Genomic DNA, 24,542 nt, shown 5'->3' on the forward strand with positions numbered 1-24,542 from the left:
AATAGAGTGCAACATATGCTCTGCTTTTAATGCTACTGATGCTGCTTTCAGTGACAAAGGGGAAATTAGCATTTTGAGCTTTGTTCCTAAACTGTGGGACTATTTACTCACTCAGTTGTTCACAAAGCAGTGAAAATAAGTGAAAATTTGCACAAAAATAAAACAAACTTGAAAGTTTATTTGATTGAACATTAAGTCCTTGCAGTGGTTGAACAGGATGTAGGGTTCAAAATAAAAGAAACAGGGAAATTAGGAAGTCGCCTTATAAATTTAAAAGGTTTCCTCAGCTTTTAACCACAAATATTTTATTTTTTATCGAGTTATTATCTCACCCAGGAACACACTATTACTGTATTAGTGGAATGGTGTGATTTATTTATTCATTTTCCTCCCACACAAAAATCTAAAAAGTGTGGCATGGATAGGACAGTCATAACTCTGCTACTCCTAAATAAAATTCAGGTGATGTGCGGCATTGTAGTTCAGTTTTGGCCTCATCTTTCTAGAGCACCTTCTTCAAAAGTTTTATTAGTAAAAAACGAAAGAAAAACAAAGTTGATGTACCACATGAAGATACCCAGAAATATTTGATTGAGCTCAACAACAACTAACAAAAAGGGAAAAGTTCAGTGAACTGCGCTGCAGTTATTGGGGGTAAATGTTCTTGCTGCAGCGGTAGCGGCAGCTGTCCGGAGCGGGTCTAAACCAATCACAGCTGTACGCAGAGAGACGCACTGTGACAGCAGAGCAAAGAGCGGAGCTCGAGGGTCTCTTGTTGTTGCGCCGCCTTTGTTTCGGCGCCCTCCTCCCGCTCGTCTTTCACTCCATAGGAGAGTGGCGTTGAGCTTAGAGAAATACCCTCTTAGCACCAATAATAGAGGCTCACCGCAACGAGCCGGACAACTTAAGACCATTCAGTTACTAATTAACTAATTGAAACGGGTCTCTAAATGAGGAGGCTCGTGCAACTTGTGCTTAAAACGAGGCGGAAAATCAAGCGTACAGTGCATAAAACGACGCGGGGCCGCCCCAGATTTGTCAATTGCTCTCTTATCCCTGAGCCTATAAAGAGCTGATTTATAGTCGGCTTTTATTTTTCGATTTCTCCCTTAACTAGTTAGATGGTGAGGCGACCCCCCGCCCCCATCTTCCTTTCAAACCCCCACGAGGTCAATCCCATGAAGTTGTAAAGTGAGATGTAACCCACATTCACGCGGGCCCCTGCGTTCAGGAAGACCGGGAGAGGAGGTAGAGAAAAACAGAGCGGGAGAGATTCAGTGGGAAGAAATAGACTCCATTTTTTTGGTAAGTCCTCCCCTCCAGCTGTCACCCCACTCTCCATCCCATGGGGGGTTGCCAAGGTGACAGGAGGCCACATGTCTTGGGGGCGTCGTTTTTGGTCAAAGGACCCCATTGTTCTGGTGTTAAGCCGTCTTCACCATGCCCGTCTGCCAGGGAGAGGGGGCTTCACACTGCTTCCACACACACACACACACACACACACACACACACACGCGCGCGCGCGCGCGCGCGCGCTCTCAGACCAACATACACCCACTTATACGAGACATGCAGCAGTTCCGCTGTAGTCTCAAAACACTAGAAAAGCTTCGTTAAATTTCAAAGTTAAAAATGACGGAAACTCGGGTCTACAGAGACTATCGACCTCGAAGCGGCCACGAAGTTCGCCTCCCGTCGTCGGTTCCTTTTGCCGCATGTCTTTCTCCTTTTCCTGTCGGATTACTGTAAGATAAAGGCCAAGAAACAGAGAGAGAGAGAGAAAGATTCAAACACGAGGCCAACAAATGTTAAAGCTTTTTATATAATAGAAGTGAAAAAGTTATTCCGCATCAATTTGATATAAATTCAGCACCTGAGACGTCTTTGGCGCATTTTAGTTTAAGTTGGGGTGCAACTCATCAAAATATCCACAAGATGGCAGTGTTGCTACACTGCATCCACACACCATACATTACAGCTCATGATTGTGTCCATCCGTCTTCCAATGAGGGGACAGAAGGGACCTTGGCGCGCGCACACACACACACACACACACACACTTACTCCGCGGAGCCAGAAACCTCCAGCGTCCTTCAGCCAAGTGACTGACTTGATGTAAAGGGAGGTAGTCAATTACCCAATGATGGATAGATTACAGTCATGCATCATTCGGGAGGATGGGGGGGGAAGCCAATTTCCCGATGTGAACTGAATTTGAAACTCAATTTGTAACTGCTCCCTCTGTTCTTCTCAGATAGATGGATCGGGAAAGCGGCGAGCAGCTGATTTGAATCTATAACTGGCGGACGGTCGGCGAGGTTACGGGTCAATACGTCTCCAGTCGTTTGGCCAGTTTCAAAATGGAAATCTGAACAGTCATTTATGCAGCAGTTTGTTCGGCTAAAGAGGAAGAGGTCTGAGGCTGTAAGTGAGAGGAAAAACTACTTTACTGGAACTGGATGTGAACACACAGATGGAGAGAGAAGCAGCTGGACACTGTTTTACATATGTACAGTTTCTGGTTCAAGAACAAATGATAAAAAAAAAAAGCTGTTTCACATTTGAGCACTATATACAATTTAAAAGAAATAAAATCACATTTCCCACATATTAGCAGTAAAGCCATCTTTACTTGTCCACATAGTTGGTATTGACTAGAAGATGCTTGATCCAGTGACTTCAGATGGGGACTGAAGATGCACTGTGATTACCAGCTGAGTGGGTGATATTGATCAGGAGGCGGTCAGCAGAGATCATTGGGCTCTTAGTGTATTGACCGACTTCGTTACTCGAGGGAAACTGAACTCAGATCAAATAATTCACAAGGAACAAAACTGTCAATGCTTTCCAACTAATGTACAACAATCAGTCTCCTTAGACAAATCGACTCGATTGAAGACAAACAGCTCGGAGTTGCAGAAATTATAACTTCCCTGGTGTCCATTGGCTCGATGAGGAGTCCTGCGCCTCCTCGGGGAGAGCCGGTTGGACAGGCAGCGTCGCACTGAGCCGTCTGTGGCGGGTCCTTCTGCGAGTCTCTTTAATTGATTCGGGGGAGGTGTGAGGCACCCAGGCGAGTCCAGTGGTGACGTGTTCAGAGTTCACCTGGCTCCTCAGACTGCGGCGTACCGAGCGCTGTCGTCTGGTGGCAACAGGTTTGAACACGTCCTCAAAATTAAAATGAGCCTGCCAAGGGGCGAGGTCGACAATGGGTCCCCTTTCCTCCTCCTGATTCCCATTACCCTCGCAGTCGGGTTGGTGCTCCCCTGCCTGATGTGGTTCCAGCAGGGCTGAGCTCCTTCTGCCTTGTTTAGCTTGCTTCTTTGCTGGTTTTGCTTTGCTGGAGTCTTCACCCAAAGGAGCGTAGCTGGAAGTTGGCGTCAATGTACTTGCGTCATATTTCGATTTGCTTGAGTCGGTGCAGAGAATATCAGCAGAGGGCTCCTCAGGGTCGGCTTCACGCTGCTCACTCTTGGTGAACGTCGACAGAGTTCCTTGTGAAACGTCAACTTCTAATTGCTGCTCTGTGATTTCCTCCCGAAGCACCTCGCAGTCAGCAACACTGACCTTTCTCTTCTTCCGTACTCTCTTGGCTGTAATCCTTGGCTGCCTGTTGTTCCTCTCTGGACTACAGCTAGGAAGGCTGACAGATTTAATGGAAAAGTTTCCCTCTGAGCAATCCTCTCTATGTAGAATAACATTTGGCATTTGAAGGCTGATGACATATCCTTGATGCGTGGCTGTTTAGAGGAACAAAAGAGGGAAAATCTTAGCGCTCTGTTTCACTTCTAACCTTTTCTGCAAAGAACCACAGTCTTCTCGGACTGAACCAAAAATACATAAACAAATCAGTAACTGCAGCTAAAGATGTATACAGCACATTTTACCTGTGGGGCTCTCAAGGGTCTGCTGTCTGGCTGAAGTCCGCTGGATGAAGGACAGCCTCTCTGTGATGGGGCTCAGGGTGGGGTTCTTGGAGGCGTACTCTCGTGAGCCGTACAGAGAGTAATCTACATCCTTATTCCAGCGGTGGGCGGCTGAGGAGGCCACCTGTACAACAATGTTAGGAAGAAACAAAAAGGTTAATTAAGCAGTCTGGTCGATATAAACTTGTGTTGTGAAATTTACACCTCTAAGCTCTTTTTCAAACTGTTTTCTTGGTCATGTGTTGGTATTGATGGTGTACTTGCATATTAGTCTCTTTAGTGGACTCCAGTATCAGACTCTCTACACTGCCACCTACTGACAAACTAATGTAAGTTAACAAAATAAATAAATTCTACACATTCAGCCAGAAATAATACATATTTGAGGTACTTCTAACAACAGAATTGGGTCATTCTAGATGTAATGTGTTTGCATCTTGGTTTTTTATTCCGTAGCTGCACTGAATAATTGTTGTAGAATAAGTAATTTGTCAATACAACAAAGTTTCTCTCATGCATGAAAGAACTAGATCAATTCAACATTACTAGTAGAGCCAAAGAGACCACTTAAATCAACTTAAACAAGAACAAACTTATTTAACATGTTTATGTTGATTTTAGGAGGACAATGGATATCAGAATCCAACTCTCTGTATAAACGACTTAAGATTTTTAAGCATTTTCCAACAGCGTAAGATGAATGAACAGACATTTCATTGAATATTATCCATTCATTTAAGCAATTTTAGGCCAGGATTCGGAACCAAAACTTTTAAGTTGGAAGTATTCACTGACATCTCACTTTATCTTCTGTGTCGCTACATGAAGTATTAAATGTAGCAATTTATATTCTTCCTAAAGTTCTGTTCTATAGTTGATTAGATGTATATTTTATCCTTTGAAATGCAGTCAGACTCTGGGTTGAAAAAAAAAAACTCATCTCAAAACGATTAATGACATGCACAGCCATGTTCCTGTCATGAAAGCCACATCTGCCCTGACACTACACACCATTTCAAAACCAGTAGAAAAAAGCAGATAACGGATCAACAGAGAGAGGATTGGGACTGGATTCTTTTTGTCAATACAGAGTTCGTAGACTGTTTCCATGGTAACGTTCAAGCGCTTTTCAAGGTAGGTTTTCAAACTTTTACAGCATCACACTTTGGAGATTAAAAACCATACAAAGGAACTAAAAAAAAACAGTTTTCTTTACTTGTTTGACTGAGAAGCAGACGGTCAATTTGTTGGAAAATAGAAAAGATAGAAGAAAATGCAGGAAGTTCCTTAAGATTAGCTTAGGTATTCAACCAACAAAACGTTCAGATTCCTGCACTGAGAGGATTTAATTTAAGTTGAAAATGTATAGACACGTAGCAGCGTGGCATCACTCTCGCAACATCCCACTATGCAGCTCCCTGCTGGAGGACAAAAACTACTTGTTGACGACGACCACCAGTGGTTTTACTGTCAAGTTGTCAACACAAGACGATAGATCTTAAACATACAGGTGATGTATAAAAGAAAAAGGGAAGCAGTGCTTCGCTTCTAATTATCAACCCTGTAACAACTAGATAACAAGGTCAGGAAAAAGCTAATAAAAATAAAAATTAAAAAAAACAATAGCGAGGGAGAGTGAAGTAGCTATGTCAAAGGTTGACTTTGACAACCTTAACATATGTCATGCAGAATTTGGAAGGTTTGGTTTTGAAAAAAAAAAAAAAAAAAAAAAAAAAAAAAAGGTTATCCACACAAACTTTCAGACAGATCATCAGTAGAGCAGGTGTTTAAATTAGCTAATCAACCACAGTTGTGTCAGGCGATCATACTGTAACAGATTAAGGTTCTGTTCTTTGTTTGGGAAATGCTTGCATGTTTTTGGTGTTTAATACGACAACAAACATACCAGTGTATGTTTGTTGTCAGCTGCTATGCTAACGGGTCTGTGTGTAGCATAGTGGACACAGGGAGTGAGAAAAGAGAAGAATACAAGTGATTTTGAGTTATTCTTCAACAGTTTTTCTGCGTTATTTTTCCCTTTGCTGTGGTGCACTGGATTAAATTAATAATGCGTCAAATTTCTGAATTTAAATGTGTCTAAACATGCAACAGAACTCGAGAACAACTGCTGTTGAATGTACCTGCAAGAAAAAAACAAAACAAAAAACAAATGTAAAAAGATCAACCTGAAAAGGTAGGATATAGTTTGCTAGGTTTCTGTATTTTTAGATCTAGCAAACCTGCAAGACCCTCCTTTGTTTTGAACTCTTCAATGATTTACGTATTTCTTGCTACATTACTATAGGTAAAGAAGAAAAATACTAAAAATCTTGTGGCACCCCCAGTATAGTTTTCATTTGACATTTTTGTCCCACATGTCAAGAGTTTGGGCACCATCGTTCTACATTACAGATCTACGTTGATCTATATTTGGCTATATAGAGATAAATACACATTTAGGAGAGATGCATCTCTTTCCTAAACTTGAGCAAAGTGAGTCGGAGTGAAACCGCTAACACATCAAGTCCATGTCTGGCCTCCGGGGTGATGTGTGCAGAATCCTCAGAGAAGAGGACTGTAACAAGCAGACCCACCTTCATCTTCCTGCAGGCCAACTTGGCAGCGGATCGCGTCGACCTCTTCAGGGGTTCGCCGACCTCTGGCTGCTGGAGGAACAGAGAGTTGGCCTGAGGAAACATTAGATGCACTGTGTCTCTGCCGCGCTCTTCCACACACCAAATGGAAAAGCGCGATTAGGTTCATATCCAGAAGGAATTAAGCAGCAGAATAAATGGGAGCAGGCTACGACCCCTGAATTATTAAAAAGTTGATCTTATTTGGCAACTGAAGAGTTCTACAAGTAAGAATCAGGGAGAAACCGTGAGCGGTGGAAGCAGACCTTTCTCTTTCGCTTGCTGGGCTGCGCTCCAGGCTGGCCTTCAGACGACTCCTTGTTCTGTGGAGAGACGAGTTTACATGTTTACAGACTTGCTGCTTTAAATTAGAAAAAGCAAAAAAATCTATTGCAACAGGATGAACTTTGTCCAAATAAAATTTTTTTAATGCAAGTAGAGTTTCATGTGTTGGTGCATTTAACAGACTACACAGTACTACACAGTATTTAAGTTGAAATTTTGCCATTACTGTACAGCATTTTTGTCCTTTATATTCCATCTTTGTGTGAGTCTATTTACTGTTGCCTGTCACTTTGTTGTTGCTGCACAGAAATTTCTCCATTGTGGGACAAAAAAAGACATTTCTTTTCTATTCCAGTTTTCACCAAACATGTCAACATCAGGGTATCTGCAGGCTTCAGCAAGTTAAATTTAACACTTTTTGATTCCACTTTTACTGAAATTTAAGCTAGGAAAAAAAATATATATATATAAATACGGCACACAAAAATGCTAGCTAGCAAAGGTAAGCAGCTAGTTACCAGTAGCCTCGACTGCCTCAAGTCACAGAACACAATTAAGATGTCTGCACTTAAACCTTCGCCTGACAGAAAAGTCCCACAATGAAAAAAGTAGCTGTATACAAGATTAAATAAAAATAATAATTTAAATAATAAATTAAATAATCCTCTAACGCCCAAATTTAAGACCTGTGATTAACGTATTTAAGGCCAACTTCCCTTAGTTGTCAATAAATGGATTTAAGACTTCCTTAAATCTGGGCATGTTCAGCAGACACCCTGAACACGCCTGTTGAAAGAAGCCGTGTTAAAGTAGAACCATTTCTAAGATGTGGAACAAATTTGGACTTTTTTTGGTATCCCTAACTGAATTAACAATTCACAGTTCAAACAATCAGACAAACACAAGGACTTCACCCAGGCTGCTCTTTCACAAACACTTGATTTGGACGTTTAGGATGGGGTCACACCTTTGCTCTTCTTCTGTTTGTGGACTGGATCGGAGTCGGACTTTCAGCGCCGCGGTCAAGTTGCTTCTCCTCGGCCGTTGACTGATCCGTCTGAGAGGTTTGGTTCGGTTCTGGTTCGGTTTCTGAGGCAAATGGGTGAAAAAAAGACGCAGCAGCAAATCAGCTGAAATAAGCTTTAAATAACTGGCCTTCAGCTACGCTTGATAATGATTCTAATTTTATGGACGGTTACGATAACAGTATGCCCACAGACATCGCACAGCTCACTGCTAATACCTTTAATACGTGGGAAAGATGGCGGCGATTAAAAAGAACAGCAGGCGTAGGAATGCAGCAGGACAACAGCCATGCATGGAAAATACTTTCATATTTCAGATATCAAGACATCAAAACGTTCCACCAACTATTTGTGCATCAACTTCTGTCAACGCTGAAAATAAATGCATAAATAAATGAACACAAGCCTCCCAAAGACGATTCTGACAAATAAAAATAAGCTGAAGCTTAAAAAGCATCAAAATGCTCTGTATGCACTTTAAATGAGAAGTAAACAACAGGAGGCAGGAGCTCTGAGGCAACGTAGCAAAGAGAAAGCATCAAATAAGATTATGTCAAGGGGAAAAAGGAAAAGTCTGCTAGTCACACTTCAAACTGGAATAATAACCTAATAAAAACATATGATCTGTTTGTTTCCATGCAGCCACTACTGAAGCGAAGCAACTTAAACAACAGTGTCAAATCCTCCCATTCCTCTGATTTCATTATTGTGGCGGAGATGAAAATGTGGAAAGTAAGAGAAGCAGTTTTACCTCTCAGATGCTGGGAGAGCGACTCCTCGTGGAAAGCCATGTTTAAATTTAACGGCTGAGCATTAAAAGGACAATCTAGAAATGCAAAGAAAAGAAAAACAGCAACAACACATGGTTATCACAGACCGCAGGACGAAAACAACATGAACATCTGAAGAGTTCTGCTCAACCTGCTTCACTCGACACAGCCGAGTCCGTCTCCTCCATGGACGGGAAAACAATCTAAGAGAAAAAAAGAAAATGTTTATTTAGCCTTAGGCTTTAATACAACAAACCTCACACATTTTAAGCGATTTTAAGAATTCAGCTGTTACCGTGGTCACCATTAAAGCATCAACCAAACACTATCTTGGTCTGTCACGGTAAGTTTTATTGGACGATAAATTGTCCCAGAAATCATTGCAATCAACAATAATATTGTTGTTTTGAGACTAAGAAAACAAAACAACCAAAATCAATCATAATTTGCTGATAGCTGACATAAACTGCTTATGAAAAATTGTGAAAAAGAAAATCAACTTCACATCAGTTCGAAATACCAATAGATTCATAAACACAAAAAGAATATTGTACCCATGATTTCAGGATGTTTTAGTTAGGTTTTACCACATTAATTACCGTTTTCATTTATTTCAGTTACCAAAAATGCTCTCAGTTTCAGTTAGTTTTAGTTAACAATAATAACCATGGGTTGTGTTGTGTGTCAAAGGTTTAATGTTTTCTACATTAAAGTCGAGCGTTTCTGCAACGACTGTTGTCCAAATGAAAATGAATGATTTTAATTTATTTGTAGTGACAGGTTTAGCACAGCACACACCTTTCCGTCCTCGTCGTCCTCCCTCTCCTGCGCCACTCTGTTTTTGTGAGACATTGAGAACGTGGGAGAAGCACCAAACCCGGCGAGGCTGAGAAGATCCAGCTGGTCTTCTGAGTCGCTCCTCTGCGGCGTCTTCAGCACCGAGCGCGGCTGGAGGCCCCCGCCGGGAGTGGCTGCTCGTGCTGGGGTGCCCCCCTTCTTCAACGGAGTGCTGGGGGGCAAGTTCTTATCGAAGAACTCGGGAGATAAAGGACCCCCGAAGCGCACCTGCTTCTTCTTCTTCACTGCAGGCGTCTCGTCCGCGTTTGCTGTAGCAAAGCAGCAAAAGCTTAAATTTACAAACATTGCTGCCATTTTTATTTCAGCATAAGCACTTGTGCACAGCTGAATCCCTCATTTACTAATAATTGTTTCTGCTTGGTATATAACAATGGAGCCCTACAGACAAGGCTAGAGTAAAAAAATAAAAAGAGCTCCACTGAGCATTAAATCTCAAAGGCTAGACTAAAACAAGATCAAAGGCCAGCTTCCCTCAGTATGTGCGTGTGTGTGTGTGTTTACCTGGGGGTTTCATCTCCAGCAGAGTAGGAAGAGAGGGGATGTGGGAGGGATGGGAGTCTGAAACGGCTGAGGGGTCGTCAGAGGGAGGGCGGCCTGGGCTTTGGTGTTTACAGGAAGCATCCTGTTAGCAGGTAAAGTGTGGGATGCTCAGTGAATCTGGGCTGCAGTAGAAAGGACAGCATGCTGCTGCTCAATCTGTTTCAGGATAAAATGGTTTTATTTAGGGCCACCAGGGGGCGCCTCAGAACACCAAAGGCAAGATGAGGGGAAAAAAGTGAATTCAATTCAATTCGGTTTATTTCTACAGCGCCAGTTCACAGCGAGCGTCGCACTTAACAAGGAAAATCATGTCAGTTCAATAATATACATTCCAGTTTATCCTAGTTAAAAAAAAAAAAAAATTAAATGCGGAAATTTTTTAAATTTATTTTGTAAATCAAATTTGTTTTGTGGCCTCCATTTTGATACTTAACAGAAAAATGGGTTGTAAGGGAGGAGGGGAGACAGGCAGTAAAGGGAGAAAAAAACTTAAACATCATTATAAAATAAGCTAAAAAATAATCTATTAGAAAGCTATTTTCTGTGCTCATCTCTCTGATTGGATGCCAGTCAAATTTATTAAGCTCCTTTGGTGAAACCAGCTAGCTAGCTAGTGTAGCAAGAACAAAATGAGCAAGTTTCTGACAAGAAAAAGAAAGTATGACGTAGAAATTATGCTAAATGTAATAATGATAAAATAGTGAGTAAAAATAGTGAGGAAAAAAACATTCTAAAAGATGATGCATATGTCTGTGGGTATTTGACACAATCCCAGGCTGGTTTGAACAGATGTTTTCCCTCACTAAATCATTGACAAACATTGTTTTGTATTTACTCAGGTTATCTTTTGATGTAAAAGCTGTTTGATGATATTCTAAGGCATTTAAATGAGACAAAAAAGGTAAAACCAGAATCTGTAAAGTATTGTGCAAAAATGCTAATTTTATCACTCATCTCCAGTTAAAAAAAAAAAACGCTTTACAAAGGAAAGGAGATGACACATCTTTTAAATTTCTACAGTTTAAAAATAGGAAGCACTTTAATGTTTTTTCATTTTTAAAAAAGTGTCCTTTTGATAGTCAGATAGTGAGGCATTCAGAGGTACAAACTTCAAACTGATTCAGAGCTACATTGTCTGCTGGCTGAGTCATTTACACACCACAATCTGAATGAAAGATGAGTGGAGAAATTGCCTAACAAATATAAGTTTTGCTTGGTGCAGTGGATTAAATCCGACATATTTGAAGTTTTATTTTCAGAGCGCTCCAAAGGTAAATTGTCAGCAAGTCAGAGTTTCCTCTGACGATAAAGCAGTAAAGGCGTCGCTCCTCACTAAGCAAAAACATTTGGCTGATGCAACAAAAACCTATAAGTGAAAGCATTCATGTTTCTGTCACAGCAGACTCATTTCTTAAAAGTGTATCTCTTAAATACGACCGCTGGCAAATAAAGCGTCTCTGCAATATGGTGTCGACACTAAAGGGAGTCACATTTCAATCATTCTTTTCCTTTTGCAGATCATCCACTCTAGACCCATTTGGAACATCGGTTTCCCGCTCTGGCTGCCAAATGCTTTCACAGCCCGATGTGCAATAAGAAACATTTGCTTATATACCAGGAGTCCAAACTTTCTGAACAGCAACACCAGTATGTGCGTTTCCATTGACCAGATAATTGCGCAAATTCAAATTATGAAAACAAATTGTGAAACAGATTTTGAAAAAACTCATGTTTTTCAATAGAAAGTTTGTGTGTTAAAATGAGGTGTTTTTTCCCCCCAGCAGTATTCAAGTTTGTGTATGTTACAAACTGCAATGGAAACACTTTTAAGTCATGTGATCAACAATCGGATTTGACTACTGGGAAAAACCACAAAGAAGACAACAGGAAGATGATGGCACGGCATGTTTCTTTTAAAAACTTATTGCATGAACAAACTTAATTTAATTCTTTACTGGAAACATCGCAAAATTGTGGTGGTGTTTTTTTTTTGTTTTTTTTAACAGTAGCAGAATATTGAAGTTTTGCACGTGTTTGTAAAGGAAACATAGCTAGTGATTTCTTTAAAAAGAAGAAAAGTTTATCTTGATCTCAAAAATTGAGACGAGACACAGAGATAGCTCAAAAACCAACAAACTATTTTCACCGTCTTTTACTCCTGACTCCTTTTTTTTAGTGTGGTGATAAAGGGCTTGAAGTGATTTCTATCAGGATGGCATCACTGTAAATGTTTCTGTCCTTCTTACTGATTTTAATCTGCCCACTTCCCATTTATTTATTTTATTTTTAGATTAGACACTTTTATTTAATCTCTCTTCTGTTGTTTTTTCCCCCCTTTTCTTGGGTAAAGGAGCTGTGGAATTGGACTGTCTGATGAATGAACCACTTTTCAAAACAAAACTTATCAAAAGTACTTTGTGGTCTAACAGACAGTTGTCATGGTTCATCTTGTAATCCAAGTCACATGTTCTACGTCAACAATAATTTCAGAAAATTTGGGTTGGATTTTTAATTTCTTTCTTTTCACAATGTCAAAAGTTTTAAGAACACAGTTTGCTGTGGATCCTGTTGTTGCTATCTTTGGAGGCTCATATTCTCAATAACAAACAACCTCTCAGCAACTCTCCTTTTCCATCTGTTATTGCTTTTGTTGCTATGGAAACCACATAAACCACCATCCATCTCTGTGCCTTTAGGATGTTAAATTGCTCTTTAAAATTGCGAAAATTAATTATTATGCTAAACGGCAATTGTAATAGATTTTTCATAAATGGCAACCATTTATTGACTACATTAATTCTTTAGGACCTCTGTGGTGTGTTATGTTGCATAGAGTAAACTTATTTTCCTCGAGGTTCTTTTCTTAGTACGAGACTTTGGTTGCTCAGGGAACGAAGGAAGAAAGGAAAAGAAAGAGAAGATAGAGAAGAAGAAAAAGAGAAAGAAAAGTAAAAGAGCAGGTTTAATTAACATGACTTTGAGGTGTTTTTCCTCTTGTCTTCACACTACATAAATAAATGGATTTGTAATCAAAAGTAAGTCAGAATAAAACAAATAAAGAAATAAATCTGCCAGAGATGATAAAGCCAATGAAATCTCTTAAGATCAACTATTTCATCGACAATAATACAACTCAAAACCAACCATGAGACTAATAAACCAAAAGATTGATCAAAAACAGAACAGATTCAGACAGACCTGACGAGCTGATAGACAAACACCAAAGTTTCACCAGCCAATCATCATAGCTTTAACCTTGTTTGTAAGGTGGGCAGGTAGAAATCAACGTTCTTTGGTGTTCAAGTTGGAGACGTGAGCCTGACTGTGACTGTCACAGCAGCTCCACCACCACATATGATCGACATCCAGTCTGGAAACCTGAATGCAGACGAAGAGCTCAGTGACTACAACTCACTGAGCTCTGAACACAAGACATCCAGCTGCAAAGTGGCCATAGAAATGATGAGAGCACTTAGACCTTTTCATCTCAGATTAAAGCAGGAACAGGAAGGCAGGAGAGGGGAGAAGGGGGAAACCACTTAGTCACAGAGCTGACATGGCAATATTTCTAAATATAGAGTACTCTTTCTGGTTCCCTGTATGTCTTCACAGCTGAGCGCTTTATAGAAAGACATCACTCGATCTTATTCTATTAAAGCAAAGCTCTGAAGTAGAGCAGCAGCGTAAAGGTCTCTGTAGTCACACCTGCTGCGTAGTTGCAGCTAAATCAGATTTTAATAAGTGTTTTGCTCCTTGCTGATGCATAGGTATGCTTAGTAACCCTGTGGGATCAGGCCTATAAATACTTATCCTTTTACATTTACCTTTCTGCTCTTTGGCTGAATTATTACAGCTCGAGTTAAACCTGATGCACATCCCACCGTGCAGAGTGAAAGGAGTCTACGCGTTAAAAGTCTATACAGCTCCAGAGATGATGCTACGCAACGGTTGACTGGCGCATAACAAAAGGAACAGAGCATGAAAGACACCAATAATCCCAGACTGGAGAAGAAAAAAAAACAACAGCAGCAACAGGCATCTCCTTTGACTTTCCACACCAGATGAAAGTAAAAGCACAAATGACGTCTTTAAACCGAGCAGAAGTAAAGGAACGCTCGCAGGATTGTCGGTGAAATTGCCGTCGAGTGGCACCAACGAGCCGAGGCAGATAAGACACTTAAAGCACTGGGTCGAGGCAGACAAAGTAACATGCTGCTACTGTCAGGCTTCCTCACCTACGACAGTCGATTCTCACTGTGACAGCAATGCCATCCAAACACTGCTTTTTACTTATTGAGAGATAAAGATGTAAATGTTCCAGATGGATGTTATCGTTTCTGCTTAAAGACTGTGAAACGGGTTGGGCAACAGAAAACAGAAAGTACAGGTTGTGCTTTCTTCCATAGGATTAGTGGGTTTAAAGTGTTTTGTGTTGCTAACTGAAGTACAGGACTTTCAGTCACACAATTACACTTATCCCTACTGACCTGCAGCTGTGAAAGGAGAAATTCACACAGAAACAGAATCTAAAGTGAATAAATACACATGTATGATTATCCTGACAATAAACACACAGGTAGAAAACTAAATGTTTTGGAAATGGGTATTACTGCAGTTTTTATCGTTAGTTACATGATGGACATTTACAACCACATTGTAATAACAGACTGGGCACTCCTTAAATGAATCAATCTGTTATTACTTTTCGACAGTAGTCGATATAGTCTCAGAGTACATTGCCATAAAAAGTGGGAACAATACATTTTGAAAAGCTTGATAAAAAGACTAACTGCACAGCAACACAAAGCAACAGACATTCCTGTGTTGTTGGCTTGGAAAAGTTCAAATGGACCTGATAAAACAAAGTTTAGATCAAATTCAATTTAGTTTGAATGGAATAGACATAAGTAGGTTATTATATATTGTATGTATTTTACAGGTTTAAAACTACAAATTAATACAAGAAAGTAAAGAGAAGTTTTCTATTAATGTAAATTTATTCTGTAAGAACATTATAGATGTTTGGAGTAATAATGCAAATGGGACTTTTAGATGAAAATCACATTAACAATTTATCAAGTTATATTTTGAGAAAAATATTGTTTTAGAAAACGATTGAACTGTGCTACTTGATTTTTCTTTTTTTAAAGCAAACTTGATTTGTTTTCCTAAAGTTTCTTCCTTTATGGAGAAGAAGTTAATCACCAGTCACCTTAAAAGAAAACTTTCTGTATAAACTCCAGGTTGATGTTGGGGAAAAAAAAATTCAAATCCTCCCCTCACAAAAAATACCTAAATTCAAATATCCCAAAAAAGTTGTCACTGATTTTAACATTTGTTTGTGTATGATCTCTTTTGATTAAAGAGCTTTTATTTTTGTAAAACCAGGCTTTTCTATTTAATAACTGAACAATACCTCTAGCAAAGAATCAGCCAATCAGCTTGTTTTTTTTTTGTCACCAATAGCTTTCATTTAAAAATGATGTCGCTTTTATGTAAACAAACAGTAGTTATGTGTGCATGTGAAAAATGCGTACCTCTTGTTCCTTCAAACTAGAGTGATGGCCAGAGATATTCTCCTCTCTAATCTCCACACTGCAGCCGTCCAGGGGGGCCGGCCGCCTGGGTTTGCTGCCTGTGGCTGGTGGATTGTTCTCTTTCTCTTCGCTACAGCTGAGCCCATCTGACAAGTTGGAAAATAAACAAAACAATATATATATATACACACACATACAAAAAGGGGATAAATTACATAAACACAGAAAACAAAAAAGAACCTGGGGGACATCACAATCGAATCAAAATGAAACCGTTTTATCAAAATGACCTTAAAACCCCTCAATTAGAGGAAAGGCAGATAAGTCTCACTTGTAAAGTGGCCTATTTACAAAGCTTGACCGAGCTCAGCAGAAACGACTGACTGTAAATGTCAGAGTGAGGCTTATGCAGTGCAGCGTGTTAATCTGGAGCTTTTGAACTTGTCTCCAGACATTAGATAGAGGAAAGAAAAAAGGAAAAATCTTCCTGCCGTGGATCCCGACGGAGAAATTAAAACTACTATAATCCTTCGGTGACGCGGGCCGCCTCACCAGACGGATAATCTCTGTCGGAGATGCGTCCTGCGGCGTCGCCGTCCGGCGCTGGAGTCGGATCACAGCCGTCGCTCTCCACCACGTCCATCAGGCTCTGGAAGGAGGCCATCTTCTGCCTCAGGGTGGAGGGAACCCGGGGAAAGACGGGGCTACTTTTGACGGCCTGGGGAGTGAGATGGCAAAAATATATATATAAAAAAATAAACAATAATAATAATGAATAAACACATCTACTCAGTGATGCAGCTTGGCAGCTCATAAACTTTTGAAATTATCAAAGTGGTATTACTGAGAGGGAGCACATCACACACACAACCCTGGTTTGCTTAAAGAGAGCCACTTGAATATTTTCATTTCCTCAGACAGCGGCATCGCGGGTTAAATGCAATTAGAAAACCGTCTCACTTCGCTTTGGTGACTCACCCCGTGCAGACTGGAGGACTGGTAGCTTTCAGAGCGAAAAAAGCTCCAGAGTGTTGACAGAAACTTTTTAAAACACTTTTTCAGCATAATTCACTTCTCCTCTCTGTCATATAGAAAAGTCATGTTTCAAAACAGTCGCAGTGGAGAAGATAAAATATTAAAATGTTAACTTTTTCTTAATCATCAGCACATCAGAGCAGATGAGCAAATGTCATTGGCTGACGGTTTCTGGTCTCCACCTCTTGTCCCTGATTGGCCATCTTCAGCTTTTTTTTTTTGAGGCGGAGCAAAAAGTGTTAAAGTTTCTAAATTTAAGTTTAAATCAAATACCTTTCAGTAAAGTGCACAAGCATTAAAATTAAATATTGTGTCTCTCCAGAAAGTATTTCTCTAAAAATATGGATATTCATTTTAGAAAGTAAAAATCATTATATTGATAAATTTCACATGGTGTGAAATATGTTGAGGTTTACAGAAACTTCATAATTAATTTTATTTGTTATTTCTGTTGTTTGGTTTATTTAGTTTTGGATATTTAAAATGTCTTCCAGTTCTGGTGTTAAATGTTCATTAGAATTTAAAGTTTATTGATCTGTGATCATTTGTTCCTGCATTATGATGTCATTGCCATTACATTTCTTGAAAATGGTCTCAAAACAACAAAGTTATTGCAATAACTTCTGGGACGATTTATCGTCCAACAAAATCTGTTATTGTGACAGGCCTCAATGTCGCTTTACTTGTGTCAAACCACTGAACCAGACGTGTCTGATGAGTTTATCTGGACTAAAGACAAAAACAACTGGACTGCTGCCCTGTGGTAAAAAGTCTTCTTTTTAGATAAAAGTCAAGTTTGTATTTCAGACATCAAATTCAAAATATTGAACTTTTACATGTTATTGTCCTTTTTTTAGATGCAGCTGGAGATGTATTGGCTGCTCCTTAGTGGTATTTTAAACAGAAACTCAAAGGTTTGTTGGATCAAAGCTGGTTGGGACTACAGTGTGGTGTTCACATGCTGCCACTAAAACACGGCGATCAGTGCAGAACTGACCTAACTGCACATTTATAGACACAAACCAACCTTCTGCCCATGTTCTGGGACTAAAAAGAGGAAAACCTCCCTCGATAATTCAAACAATCGTTAGCTATGCTCTCATCTTCTATGTGACTAAGAGGTTCATCCAGCATCAGGGAATGAAGTAACCCTGCTCTAAGGACGCTGCTGTGTGCAGGTCTTAATGTCCCTACGTAGATGAACAAATAATTAACACAAGAACAAATAGGTCGCAAATGTTCAGCTATTTAAACGCGGTGTTTAAATAGCAGCAGTTGTCAAACTGAGGAGCATCTCGCCCACCTCTGGGGTGCGTGAGGCAGGCGGGGTCTTCATCCCCTGCTGGGCCCTGAAGCGGATGAGGGAGTTCGTCTCCGGCGAGCCCCGGGCGCCGATGCCAGATCTCCGCCGGGACTTTATCTGTGCGAGGCGGGATTTGTCTGGAGGAGGAGGAGAGAGAGAGGTGACGCTCAGCTGGTGTCAGAAGGAAAACTACACAAATTCTCTTTTCAGATTAACGACCCATCCTCGTGCAAGTCACAACTGTTATTTTTTATCTCATGCAGGCTCAATAAACCCTGACAGGGATGGATCCGGTGACACTGTTGGCTCCCGGATCATTTTGCGATATTGGTTTGTTCAAAAGCAGGACACATTAGTTTATAATATTGTTTAGCATTTGTCATGAAAAGTTCTGATTGATCGACATCTTGATTAATTTCAATTAATGATGTTAAATAAAAAACAATAATTAAACTGATAGCGTTATCAGAAATATGATTTTTACTATATCCTCCACTATTTGTTCCATGAGAGAATCAATAAAAATCAGTAAATTTGAAAATATGAATAAATTAAGTACTTGTGTGCAGATTTCGTGATAAAAAAGTTCTTTAGGTAAGTAGCGTCCTAAAGATGCCCATTTCACATGTGAATGTTTTTCAATAGAAGTTCAATAAACTGGAATATTATTGAAAAACCCATTTATTTTAAAAACTTTATCACTAAGTGAAACATAATATTGATCAATTACACGAAGACGGATGTTTGAAAGTCCTTCAAACATCTGTTAATGACGATCACTTCCTACTTACACTTAATGAAACATGACATTTAATGTTAGAATTTTACATTAGATCAATAATAATACAAATTAAAAACAGTAATGGAGGATTAACGAAAAGTGTGTTTAATACCTGCTTAGAGTTTTTTTATTCTTAAGGTACTTTTAATCTAAGAAACGAGACTCATGGGGACGCATGTTATTATTTATTAAATATGACTGTACAGTGTTCGGTGTTCCTCTGTTTTATTGTGCAGGCAAAGATTCACTTTTGGTGAGATGTTCAAAGCTTAGAAATGATAATTTACCGTTTTTAGAGGACGCTCCAATTAAAAGGTGGTAGAGCACAAATGCACACCACACTTTTCAGATTATTCTGGTTAAAAAAATACATTGTATTCAACTCCACAATTACAAGTTGTTTTGTGGTGAAGTTTTTCTCTGCTGTAACAATATAGAGAAAACTCTGTGTAATACTTCTGCAATGCACTGCACGCAACTACTGATGAGGCGTTGCTGTTAAAATGCGTTTATAAACGCCTCTACTAAGGTGAGGTGTGTGTAATGTAGAAGATGGCGTGTTGCTGCTGTGAGCTGGATGTGATGTGCTGCTTCACATCTGAGTGACACATTTTTAACTGAGGCGGCTCAGCGGAGTTGCTAAAATTAGGTTTCAGACACCCAATTATATGCTGCCAGGAATAAAAATAAATGACATCCTGCTAAAACTCTCATTTCTGCGATGATAATAAGAAACAATAGGGCTTGGATCACGTGTGGATCATACACTATCCTGGTAGTCAACAACAGTTCAGGCTTCTTACCTTTGCAGTTTGATGAGGATGGGATAAAACTCTCCACAGAGATGCCAAACTGACCTGGTGTGAGCTTAGAAAAGTTTAACGGAGTTGAGATTTCATTCATTACAGCAAGAGCATCTTCCTGTACGGGAGACATGTTCTCCTGATCCCCCACTGGGACTTTAGTGACTGCCTGGTCTGTAGACATCTGTGTTGACAAAATGTTGGCACATCACACAAGGATCACGTAAACGTAAAAATGTATATGGACATATATTTATTTACAATATTTATTAGTGTATTGGGCTCAATAGCTTCTGGAAAAGCAGACGAAACTTCTTTTTTTTTTTTTTTTACAAAACATGGTTCTAGGGTAACAATTATGTAGCACGCATTAGAGGCAAACAAAAATACACAGTACTATTGAAAACGTATGAGTTGCAGCAAAGTGTTTGTAGCCGGAAAAAAACTTCAATGGCAAAGCTATTAGCCAGTGCTATCTAGTTTTGACACCCTGACATGTAACAAGTTGGCGAACTGCAGCAACAACTAGTGAAAACAACTTATTGACAGCAAGTCAAACTCTTACCTTGAGCATTCAACTTAAAACATGTGTAAAATGTCTTAAAAGTATATTCATATACAGTCGAAAAATACTTAAAAATATTCTTGAAAAACGACAGTTGCAGCAGCAAGGTATTCAAATCACCCTCCACTGCTCAGCTAAGCGCCACTGATGGATCCATCCGCGGAGCAGGTAATAAAATTTTTAAACAGTACATTGAAAACCGGACATGATATGTTTTACTACATCCTCAGGTGACCTAATTACAGCTCGGAAATAAGACTACATTAGAGAACACCGATAACATGCAAAATTGTGCTATATTCAGTGGAACTATTTTTTCATTTGCTTAAACGGCTTGAACACGACCTGACCGACTCAAAATACAAACTGACCAATAGAAACGAAGAGTTCCGTACCACGTGACTGGTTCCAACCAGTAAGACCATTGAATTCATTTTGTCATATGAAGTCAGCTCAAAATTTTCAGCGTAGTGTGTTTGAAAATAATTGAATGACCTATTTTCTGCAGTTACGATATAGGATAATAATTTTAATTATAATAATAAATAATAATAACAATAATAAACTTTTTCACGAAGGCGACAAATTTAGTTATATTAATCCCCAGAGCTCCCTCTGCTGGTGGCTGTAATTAGTGGTTTCTTTTTTTTTTCTTTATTGATATAACAGAAAAATTCATGATTTGCGTTTAAATTAAATCTAAAACGAACATTTAATAGAGCTCTGTTGACTCACCTTTGCATACGTTTATCAAAAAAAGGTATTTGAGAAAACCTTATTGTACATTTTTAAATGAGAAATGTATGTTTAAACATTTAAAGATGGATCAAAAGATTAAAAATCTATGGAGAGTGAATAGTTAATAAACTGGCGCATTTAAAATATATTTAATAAGTTATGTGTTGTAATTTGGCAGTCTTCATAAGACTCATGGAGCAGCAGTTTCTATTCCATATCAAATATATTGGACGATGAAGAAATTGCTAGTGATAGCCTACATTAGCATGTCTGCTGGTTTTAGCTTTTTAGCGAATTTTAACCAATTAACTGCTTTGAAAGCTAAGCTATAAACTCTATTAGAAAGCAGTGTTCTGCTTATTTCTAATAATCTTGAGTGAAATTTGTGCATTGACTGAAAGTTTTCACTCCTTTAAAACAGTTTTTCTGTATGCGTTTCGCACGCTTTTGCTTTCCTCTGCCGTTTCTTCATATTTGTTACATTTCTGCAAGTCTTATGCAGCCGATTTAAAATGCTTCTGGAATATTCACCAAAAAATATTTCAGCTTACAGCATTCACACCGCATTTTCCCAGAAAATGCAATTTTTTCCCCAGTTGAAACTGGGTTGCATTCTCCTTGGTATTGTTGCTCACATGTCAACAATATCATATGATATTGTTGATATTGTTGACGAGCTAGCTTTCTGTGCTAGTGCTAGCGACGAGCAGAATTAGCATTTTGTAAACTTTACAAATACTATGTGGTTTTCCGCCTGTCTTTTAGCCACATTATGCGATTTCATTCCACATAAAAGCGGTTTGGGCTTCTGTCAGCCAGTACTTTGCTTTTGACTTGTGTAAAACAAACTACAGAATTTTAAATGTAACTACAATTTCATTATGTGATTTATCTGATAGCTTCAAAGGAGGTGCTGTAAGCCTCCCAACCCCCAAAGACAAACCTGTAAACCCAAACAGGTGCACTGCTGGAAATCTCTGTAAACCCTGTAACCACACACAAAGCGTCTGAGACACACTCCAAGCTCCTCCTTTTTGTGAGGTTTCAGAGTGTGTTCTGCAGCTGAGCACACTGAGATCAGATGCAGCAGAGAGCCAATCTCTCCACACCAGGGACTTTGACCACATGAAACGTGTGCCTTGCTGCGTCGACACCAGCGAGGGCCGTGCAAACGAACAGAAGCCTGATGAAACTGAATAACCACACATGAGAGTAAGCTGAGAATTAAACACATTTTAAATGTTTATTCGACACTCATCTGTTGTTTCAAAATGTAAGATTGGAGTTTTGCTGCTTTGTTGACTGGATTTCCCTTTTAACAGCGAGTTAAGTGAGAACACCGAAGCAGAATAACGAAAATAAAGGGAGAATTTTTATGTAATGAGTTCCCAACCTTCACATCCACAAATCATCTTTCTCCAAGTGTGCTAAATTCTGAGGTAGTTCGGTTTAAAGCACGCGAAAGAACTTTGACCATTTCATTGCGCTAAGATCTAAACCTTTGTAACTTTGCTGCTCAAAGTCAAACCTCCAAAGCTCAAGTCTCTAACATGTTTTCTTCAATTAATGTCTTTATTTATTTCCATTTTCTCATCAGTTCTGACCAGGTTCCCTGCCCCCACAGCATGATGTTACCACCACTGTGTTTCACAGTTGAAATGATGTGTCCGGGGTGATGTGAATCCCTGCTTTTGTCGGCCAAAACAGTAGTTTTCTTCTCATGGTTCTTCCACTGAATCAAATACTTTTTGTTTCTTGGTTTCTAGATTCAATGCTTGACTCATGTTTGGTGTGTATGAGCCTGTTGCACTTATTTTATATTTCAGGTCTCAGACTGAAAATGACAAAAACTTTCCAGCAATTTAACACTGTCTAACAGGAGATATCTGGTCCTTGGAGCAGTCGCCACAAGCTCGATCTGTCCCCAGCATCTTCCTCCTGTCACACCGACCCTCCATCACCGTTTTTTTCCCTTTTCTGCCTGCCTGGCAGCTCCATATTCAACATCCTTTATCCAACACATCCACTATCTCTTCCCCGCACATGTTCAAACCATCTGAAACCTGCTTCTAAGACTTTGTCCAAAACAACTGCTCTACCTTAGAGCTGCAGTATGTAACTTTTTATGAACTTTTTTTTTTATTTTTTTACATATTTGTTAAAACTGTTAACTTGTCATGACAGTACAATACTAATCAGATAATCTGTGAAAAGATCAATCTCCACCATTTCCTGTCTGACCCATAGACATAAGGATAGACACCTCATGGACTGCTCTCGCTTATTGTCGCTGACGAGATTTAGGGCGGCCATCTTGGAGCGGTCCACCGCTCCACTCAGCGTTGTGTGTTTAGCAGGCACAATGACGTATCAGAGCATTTAATCGATCATAACACGCTTTTTTGTTACTGGAAACCATATTGAAACATCTATCAAAGCTACAATTATAAACAATTGTATTTTTAAGTGTTTTTAATACATAGTTCAGCATGTTTAAATATGCTTAGTGGCTATAACAATAGAATAGGAATGGAATATTCTGATATTGATGCATGATGAGCATATTACAAAGCATGAGATTGAGCCCAAAATCCGATGTGCGATTCATCCGTGCTGCAGTGAATCCGCCTCTCTTTATAGATATCTCCCTCTTCTTCCTCACATCGTGTCTTTATGAAACTTTCAAAACAAAAACGGAAGATTTAGGATGTATCTTACTAGTAAAAGAATTACATATAAATAATAGTCTTTACCACCTGTGTAAACTTTGCTGGTGAATGTTATAACACATACGTTTTATAATATATGTTACATTGTTTCATTTCTAATGTAGGCTCTTGTGTCAGATAATTTGTCAATGTTAGAGAATAATAATTTTTTTTAGATTTACGGAATCTCAGTTAAAGGCTGCACAGTGGCGCAGTTGGTAGAGTTGTTGCCTTGCAGCAAGATTATGGGTTCGAATCCCGGCCCCGGTCTTTTTGCATGTTCTCCCTGTGCATGGTGGGTTTTCTCCCGGTACTCCGGTTTCCTCCCACAGTCCAAAATCATGACTGTCAGGTTAATTGGCCTCTCTAAATTGCCCCTAGGTGTGAGTGTGTGTGTGCATGATTGTTTGTCCTGTGTGTCTCTGTGTTGCCCTGCGACAGACTGGTGACCTGTCCAGGGTGACCCCGCCTCTTACCCGGAACGTTAGCTGGAGATGGGCACCAGCAACCCTCCCGACTCCACTAAGGGACAAGGGTGTAAAGAAAATTGATGGATGGATGGATGGAATCTCAGTTAGCCTTCATAGCGGGGCTGAACCCCGTATTACACCAAGCACTGTAGCTACCGTAATATTAGCTGGCATCTCACCGGTGGACATACAGTAAAATAATATTCCAATCACAATAAATACACAATAATATGTCCATCTTACTTGTGAAATGTTGTCTGTGGAGCCCTCATATCAATAGTCCATCAATCAGAACAATATCCCTCAGTGCTGAGGCGTCTTCTGCTGTTTTGATTGAGCAAAGAGGGACGACCGCTCCAAGATGGCCGCCATATTTCCTGCGCCAGAGAAGCCAATGCGGGGTCTACTCTCATATTATGTCTATGACCTGACCTACAATCTCCGCCGTCTGAAGAAATGCACTAAAAACAACCAATCACAGCCAGGAGGCGGGTCTTAGCACTGTCAATCAATGCTGCTTCATATGAGAAACAACTTACCGTGACAGGAAAACTGTTTATCCGCC

General features: G+C 39.6%; 1 protein-coding gene across 3 annotated transcripts; it reads right to left on the bottom strand.

Annotated features, from left to right (window-relative positions):
• Positions 1 to 2,429: 2,429 nt before the first annotated feature.
• Positions 2,430 to 20,346, bottom strand: cdca2 (cell division cycle associated 2). Of its 3 annotated transcripts, none has more exons than XM_008417659.2 (14): positions 20,062 to 20,346; positions 19,497 to 19,680; positions 17,913 to 18,049; positions 16,127 to 16,292; positions 15,575 to 15,720; positions 9,999 to 10,119; positions 9,438 to 9,745; positions 8,791 to 8,842; positions 8,621 to 8,695; positions 7,812 to 7,933; positions 6,826 to 6,882; positions 6,521 to 6,589; positions 3,888 to 4,050; positions 2,430 to 3,740 (listed from the first exon to the last, which is right to left on the bottom strand). In XM_008417659.2, exons 1-14 carry the CDS (start codon positions 20,068 to 20,070, stop codon positions 2,923 to 2,925), a joined length of 2,427 nt encoding a protein of 808 aa, XP_008415881.1. In that variant the 5' UTR covers positions 20,071 to 20,346; the 3' UTR covers positions 2,430 to 2,922. The 3 variants fall into 3 exon arrangements, with proteins under 3 accessions (XP_008415881.1, XP_008415880.1, XP_008415879.1); XM_008417658.2 differs by having other exon boundaries at positions 6,521 to 6,592; XM_008417657.2 differs by having other exon boundaries at positions 6,521 to 6,613.
• Positions 20,347 to 24,542: the final 4,196 nt, after the last annotated feature.

Source organism: Poecilia reticulata, linkage group LG9 (assembly GCF_000633615.1).
Source record: "Poecilia reticulata strain Guanapo linkage group LG9, Guppy_female_1.0+MT, whole genome shotgun sequence".
Classification (NCBI taxonomy): Eukaryota; Metazoa; Chordata; class Actinopteri; order Cyprinodontiformes; family Poeciliidae; genus Poecilia; species Poecilia reticulata.

Coding starts and splice junctions, on each gene's coding strand:
- cdca2 (XM_008417657.2), bottom strand. Junction 7,934..8,620: donor GCTCTCCCAGCATCTGAGAG/GTAAAACTGCTT, acceptor CATTTGCCTCAG/AAACCGAACCAGAACCGAAC. Junction 6,614..6,825: donor CCAGCAAGCGAAAGAGAAAG/GTCTGCTTCCAC, acceptor ATGTTTCCTCAG/GCCAACTCTCTGTTCCTCCA.